Source organism: Lupinus angustifolius, chromosome LG01 (genome assembly GCF_001865875.1).
Source record: "Lupinus angustifolius cultivar Tanjil chromosome LG01, LupAngTanjil_v1.0, whole genome shotgun sequence".
In the NCBI taxonomy this organism is placed as follows: Eukaryota; Viridiplantae; Streptophyta; class Magnoliopsida; order Fabales; family Fabaceae; genus Lupinus; species Lupinus angustifolius.
The window spans coordinates 25,632,293-25,640,227 of record NC_032009.1 but is presented as its reverse complement, the minus strand read 5'-3'; the positions used below and the strand labels follow the sequence as shown (position 1 = coordinate 25,640,227).

The following is a 7,935-nucleotide window of genomic DNA, read 5'->3' as shown; positions in this document are numbered from 1 at the left end:
CCGAACAATCTTTAATAAAAAAGTCCAATACAATCCAAACACTTTCGGTTTTTACGATTTTGGTTTATTTTGGATTAATTTTCGGTTTTATTTTTGGACGGATCTGGATTTAAACATCTCTAACCATTTATCAACCTTCCATCATAGTTTATACTATTTTATCCTAATGTCAAGACTACTCAATATCAAATGGCCAACATCTAGACAATCAAAGTACTATTTACATAAACTATCAGTCATTCCTAGAAAGTCGACCTACCTAGTGAAAATGATGACAATGATAAGACATGATCGAGTTAGTGTTTGTAAAACACAAAAATATTCCTATATGCCAAATGTCATACCATTTGATCAGTACACCTTTAGATTATCCGCATGACAAAGATAGACCAAACCTAAGTGTGTGTCTCAACCAAAATAAAGCAATACCACTCATAAGGATAAAAACACATATCTTGAAATACACTGTTACTAAATCTTTACCCACTCAAGACAATCCATTATCAGGTCTTACTAGATTCAAGGAAGAAACCTAGTTTCCAAATATAACTCTTATTAAACGTGTGATTGAACTTTATCCGCTCAAAAGCAAGTTCAATGAGAGAGGACTCTCAACTTTTTATAAAGGTTATCTTTAATCATTCTTTATTTGATGTGTGATTTCAATGCAACTCTCACACCTCAATGACTTTATGATTTTTTTGTAGAACCCATCCTATTTAAAATTTTGTATATCTAACAAGCTTAAATTACAAAAGAAAATTATAATATAAAAATTAAGAAAAAGAAGCTCTATCAAACATTGACTCAAAGTCAAATTAATTTTGAAAGTGATAAATATGTTCTTAGATGGGGTTGACAAAAATATATATATCCCCACTCTAAAAGTAGTTGGCTATAATAAATGGACTGTTTCCCAAAATAAAATTTACTCAATAGTTAACCCCATGCTATTAGATAATGGTAAAAGACCAGAAAATACTGAATCTAATGCAGGGCACATAAAGGAGGTAAGAGATTCTTAAATAATAGAGATTTAAAAATAATGATTCAAATTTAATATATACGAGCAAATTGATGATTTTCTGAAAGAAGGAAACGTAGTGGTACTATCACAGACATCCACACAAGTCACTACTCAGAATCACTAAAAATAACTGACACCCTTTTAGGTGTTGGTGCAAGAATTTTTATGCTATCAATTAATAATATTGAAAAATATATAATCTATAATATATGAGTTTAATATATTGTAATTATATTATTTATCACTTATGTTCTATTCTTTACAAAAAAAAACGAGTGATATAAATTAATTTTGATTGATAATATACTAATTTTATATGAATATTTACATTGACATTACATATATATTAGTCATTAAATAATATTTAACAATATGAAAAATTTGTATTAACTTAAACTGTATATTAAAGTCATTAAATTCTCTCAATCTTATTTGAGTTAAGGTATCAAATTATATTTTGTTCTGTTCATATATTCCCTCAATACTCGGGTCTTGTGTTTTTCTCTCTCTTCTCTCTCTCTGTTCTGTTTCAACTTTCAAACAGAGACAACAACAATGGCGAAATCAAACACAAGCACAAACACCATCCCAACCAAACCCACATGGGTTCTTCCTTACCGAACCCCGAACCTCAAAGAAGACTACAAACTCGGTCGAAAACTCGGTCAAGGTCAATTCGGCACCACTTTCCTCTGCACCCATGTTTCCACTGGTCGCACCTATGCGTGCAAGTCAATCCCAAAACGGAAACTTTTCTGCAAAGAGGATTATGACGATGTTTGGAGAGAGATTCAGATAATGCACCATCTTTCTGAGCACCCAAACGTGGTTAGGATCCATGGTACTTATGAAGATTCCATGGCTGTTCATCTTGTTATGGAGATTTGTGAAGGTGGTGAGCTTTTTGATAGGATCGTGCAAAAGGGTCATTATAGTGAGAGAGAAGCTGCTAAGTTGATTAAGACTATTGTTGAGGTTGTTGAAGCTTGTCACTCTCTTGGGGTTATGCATAGAGACCTTAAGCCTGAGAATTTCTTGTTTGATAGTGTTCAAGAGGATGCTAAGCTTAAAGCTACTGATTTTGGGTTGTCTGTTTTTTACAAGCCAGGTTCATTTTCACTTCAAAGTTTTGATTTTTATGATCTTTAGGCATCTGGGGTGGTATGTTTATGGATTTGAGGCATTATTTATTTCATATTCTTTTTCTCCTTAAAGTTCGAATTTTTGTGAACTTTTCAAATCTGGGGTGTTTTTTGTTCATATATCTGAGGCTTAGTTCTGACTTATGAGTTGAGATGTTTGATTTAACTTTCATATGGGTTTGTTTGTACTTTCTAAATTTAGCAACTCTGGAGAATGTTGCATATTCATTATCGAATGCTTTGTGTATTGGGATATAATTCATGGTATGTCTCTAATTGGATCCTCATATTATAACTCAGCCTTTTTTGCTCAACTTGAGTGAATCCTATTTCAATCTTATTGATTCTGGAAAAAAGGGGTCCGTTATAATTGCTCCATTTACTCTACCTATTGAGCAATCTTTGCTTACAGGATGAAGTTAACGAAGCAATGGGATGTGGGGGGAAATTAAAATGAGGGTTCAACTATTGATTGTGGTTGATTTTGGTATTTATTTGTTTCTGAAATGTGAATGATTTGAGAAGAGAATATCGCTTGGGCCTTTCTAAAGGGTTCATAGCTGCTTCCTCCTGATCATGTAACCACGAAGAATATAGGCCCCTACTGATGTATTTGGTTAGAAATTCATAATTGATGTAGAACGTTGGGATCAAGATTTGACTTTTCTGTCCACACTTCTTCATGCTGTCAATTAAATTGAGTCATAGACATTGGTGCTGTTTGCGATTCTTCTTCCTGTGACAGTGAATAGTGAGCTGAGTTAGTTATTCTGAGCAGGAAGCTTATGACACATTGCATAAGCTCATAAAACCACTAAAACAATTTTTATGTGTGGGAGATATGAAGAAAGGGATTTCTTTTTATCAGGGTTCAAAGGAGATGATGCCACAAAAGCAAGATACTGCATTTAATGGGGGGTCGTGGTGTAAGGGTGATCAAATAGGATAAGGGCAGTCAGTAATTTTTTCTTTTTTGTGCGATTTCGTGCTGTAGGAGTAAAGACGTGATCCTTTTGGGCTTCTAACTGCTTGAACGTTGGGATAGAGATATATCATATTTACATGATTTAGAATAATGTGGAGCACTTATATTTATATTCAAGTGGTTTTTTTGGGCTATACTATATTTAGTTGTTTTTTCGCATGCACAATTTGCAGAATGCTAAAATAGTTGAACTACTTACCGCACTTTGTTTAAATAAAAAAAAATGAGTTCATTAGCTGTCGCCCCACACCCTTCTTTTCTTACAACAGTCCTCTAAGTGTGGGAAAAGGTGTCCTAATACTTCCTTTTCATGAAAAAGTCATGAATCGAGAAAATATTTGTTTAGAAAAACATTTTTAGCTCCTTAGAATTTAATTAGAAGTTATGTGGTCTTTTCTCATAGTTACGGCTTGAATTTTCTACTTCCCTTCATTTCAGTCATTGACAGATCAACTGGCAATGCTTCCATAATGTGTATGCTTAACAGAATCGTACTTTTTCAGGGGAATCCTTCAGTGATGTTGTTGGGAGCCCATACTATGTTGCACCGGAGGTCTTACGCAAGCACTATGGACCTGAATCGGATGTGTGGAGTGCCGGGGTTATGTTATACATCTTATTAAGTGGCGTGCCACCATTTTGGGCTGGTAATATGTCATCCACATGCTAAAATGTATACATTTTACTTTTTGCTTCATGACCATCCTTCATAATTGCTAATACTGTTCTGTAAATTGTCACCTTCAGAAACTGAACCCGGGATCTTCCGGCAAATTTTAATGGGAAAACTTGATTTTCAGTCTCAGCCTTGGCCTAGCATTTCAGATAGTGCTAAGGATCTAATTAAGAAAATGCTTGATCAAAATCCAAGAACAAGGCCTACAGCACATGAAGTACTGAGTAAGTCTCTTAAACTTTATATTGAGCAGGTATCATGATGAAATTTTGCTGCATTAATATTTAAGCAAGGGGTTCTCATGGGCTGGGTTTTATCAAGCCAAAACTCTAGACACAGACCAGACCAAATCGTGGTCGGTTTAGCGAGCGGTCCGGATTGGGCTAACCCAACATTTGGGTAAAATATACAGATTTGAATATTATGTATAACTTAGTTAAATTTTTTAGAATATTAAGAAAAAGTATGGGTTGTCTTATAGTATGTTTTCTAAAACAAAATATATCAATGCAAAAAGTAAGTTTTTATATTATAATTTGTTAGTTACTAATATTTCATAGCATTATAAGCTTCAATATATTATGTAGCGTACTATCATCAGGCTGGATTGGGCCATCCATACCAAAGAGTGATCCAAAACTGGCCCAAAAAATACATCAGGCCTGATTTCAAAAACCAAATTTAAACATTTCTAAGAATTGATTAGCAGTTGTAAGATTTATTTACAAGGCTGTAGCACTAAAGTAGTTTTCTATCTCAGGCCATCCATGGATTGTTGATGACAATATTGCACCAGATAAACCTCTTGATTCTGCTGTTTTATCTCGTCTGAAGCAGTTCTCTGCGATGAATAAACTGAAAAAGATGGCTTTGCGTGTAAGGCTTCTGCAGACCTTTTTGCTCAGGCTAGATAATTTATCTATGATAATATGCTGACCATGGACCAATATGTTCTCTTTCATTAATGCCCAATTCTGTGTCTTCAGTAATTATATGCATTTTTCTGATTGCATACTGATTTTTCGGGATCCAATGGACAGCCATTACTTTCATACTTTATGAATTTCATGTGCATTCTTTCTAACAAGACATATAAAAAGGCCTTTGGATTCTAAAGCTTATTACCATACATGGTTGCATCTTTATTTCTGTCGACGGTAGCGATGCCACTGTCTGGAATTTTTTTGGGAGCAAGCTACCGGAGTGTCTTACATGTCTGTAGGAGATTTCTCAACATGGTTGGACTGGAATATTTGCAGTATGCCCTAATGGTTTTCTCAACAGTTGGTTCACTATTTTTATTATAAGGATTCAGGCCTTTATACATGTGCTTTTGTATTTCTGGTGTTACTCATTAGATCTGGTTTGAGTATTGGATATGGAACATGACACAAACTCATCCTTTTTATTACAATCTTTTATGCACCTCACGGGCCTTAAAATTGAAAGACAAGACATGCAGAGGTTCAAGTTCCTTTTCATGCAAGTTTTGGTTGTTGCTGCAAGTGCGGAACACCAAGGTTGGAAAACCGACATGAATAGAATTTGAAAGAAGTTTCGTTACATTCTCTTGTTAAAATTTTGTGATTTCTTTTACTTTGTGAAGTTTTTGAGTTAGGATTCGTAATTCCTTATTTTTGGAAACAGAACATATCTCATGGCTGGAAACTTGAAAGTGATCCATTTTCGTACTTTTCTGCATGTCAAATTCGAATACCACAACAATCATAGTTTTCTTTACTTTATTCTAGGTTATCGCTGAGAGGCTCTCCGAAGAAGAAATTGGTGGCCTGAAAGAATTATTCAGGATGATCGACACAGACAACAGCGGAACCATAACATTTGATGAGTTAAAAGATGGCCTAAAGCGAGTAGGATCTGAACTTATGGAGTCTGAAATTAAAGATCTAATGGAGGCAGTAAGATAAATTGTTTATATGTACTTTTATATGTAGGAAAGTTATGTTTTTAGCTGAACTGGTTTTCTTCGCGATTATTGTTGTCTTCGAGTTTTGAACTTACAGTGTACAAGATTGTATTATTTTGCATGTGACAGGCAGATATTGACAATAGTGGAACAATTGACTATGGTGAATTCATTGCTGCAACTGTTCATTTAAACAAGCTGGAGAGAGAGGAAAACCTTTTGTCAGCATTCTCATATTTTGACAAAGATGGTAGTGGTTACATAACCCTTGATGAGATTCAACAAGCTTGTAAGGATTTTGGTTTAGATGATATCCATATTGATGATATGATCAAGGAAATTGATCAAGACAATGTAAGTATCTTTTATGTCTTAGTATTTTAAGGGAATATTTTTTTTTTCCTTTCAATTTTATGTTTTCAGTGATGGTTACAAAATTGTCTCTTTGTTTTCATTTTGTTTTGTTTCCAATTTTTTCATTTTATTTTCTTGTTTTCACCCTTTCCTTTCTAAATAATATTGAGAGAAAACATGTCATCTGAACTACGGGTGAGCAGGACCCGACCCTACCCGCTCAGCCGGCACAGTTCGATCATGATCGAGTCTGAATATGATCGGGTCTAGGGCCAGGTTCGGGTTCCAAAAATAGACTCAGTCAATATTTAGGGCTGGATAGGGACTAAACATGACCCGGCCCGTCCCATCCCAGGGTCACTCGCTCATTATGTTTGTACATGTTTCTACTCAAATGTGTATAGAGTAATGATACTGTTTTGGTCGAAAGTATCATTTATTCTTTAATTTTTCCTTAATATATATATGATTAATAATATATATACATATATCATTTTATATATCAAACTACATATTCATAATAATAAATAATATTGAGAAATCTTTATCTAAAATGAGTATGCATTATATTTAATCGGACCAAGGTCAAGGTCGGGTCGGATTTAAAGGCTGACCTGATCGCTATTTAGGGTCGGGGTTAGCTTCAGGTCTAGGGTCGGGTCCAGGTTCAAAAAAGTGACACAACCAATATTTATGGTCGGGTAAGGACAAACTTTAACCTGTCCCGACCCGGCCCATGCTCACCCCTAATCTGAACATACAATAATAATCAAGTCTTTATCCCAGTTGGTGGAGTCAGCTGCTATATGGATCGAACGACGTCATAATTTAAGAAAACATTAAATTCGATAAAACATTTCATGTCTTCTATTTTTGTTTTTACTAGCAAATTTAAGAAATGACACCTTTTGTTTTCATTATCTTTCTTGTCAGATTTGTTTTTTTTACATAAAACAATATTTTGATGTTGTGTACAAATGTTGAAGACAATTTTGTAAATATTACTTCGAACAAAAAATGTGACCTCGGCCCTAAGTTTATTGCAATAAGCATATACACCTACAATTCATCTTTCTACAATATAACTATATGCTAACATTATTTTGTGGAGTATAATATCTATATATTGTCAGTATAAAAATTTATATACAGTCAATATATCATTCATTATTCATTTGTATTACTTTTTTAAAAGAATCAATGATAATTAAAAATTAACGGTGAATGATAAATTTATAGTATATAAAACTCTTACACAGTCGTGTATATATCTGTATTAGGAATATGTAATTGCCTAAACTTGATTATGATGCAGGATGGACAAATAGATTATGGGGAATTTGCTGCCATGATGAGAAAGGGCAATGGTGGAATTGGAAGGAGAACAATGAGAAAGACATTAAACTTCAGAGAAGCTTTTGGGTTGTTAGGCAATGGGTCCAATCAAGTTATTGATGGTCTTCTTTAGTAATTTATATATATGTTGACAAAATTTTAATTTGGTAAATTTCAATATTGTCCCTAGCCTTTCCAAATTTTGCATCTATATATATACCCATCTTTTCCTAAGTTGTTTTCTCGTGGCTATTGGATAAGATCCACATGGGTAGAGCAACTTTGATGCATTATTTTGCTTTGTTTATTCATTGAACGAAAATATAAAATGGCCCACACAACGTGACAAGTGACAACAACGAGTTACCGATTCTTAATAAAATATATTCATGCTAGACTATTGTTTAACCAAATTGTTTTTTGGTATATCAAAGATTATTTTCTTTGTAACTACTAATAACATCATATTGTAGGTCCTCGTTGCAATTT

The 7,935-nt window shown here is 33.9% G+C and overlaps 1 protein-coding gene across 1 annotated transcript; it reads left to right on the top strand.

Moving 5' to 3' along the window:
* On the top strand, window positions 1,492-7,746 carry LOC109358400 (calcium-dependent protein kinase SK5-like). The gene is made up of 7 exons (XM_019602603.1): window positions 1,492-2,135; window positions 3,658-3,801; window positions 3,902-4,054; window positions 4,591-4,706; window positions 5,582-5,749; window positions 5,887-6,111; window positions 7,427-7,746. Exons 1-7 carry the CDS (start codon window positions 1,583-1,585, stop codon window positions 7,577-7,579), a joined length of 1,512 nt encoding a protein of 503 aa, XP_019458148.1. The 5' UTR covers window positions 1,492-1,582; the 3' UTR covers window positions 7,580-7,746.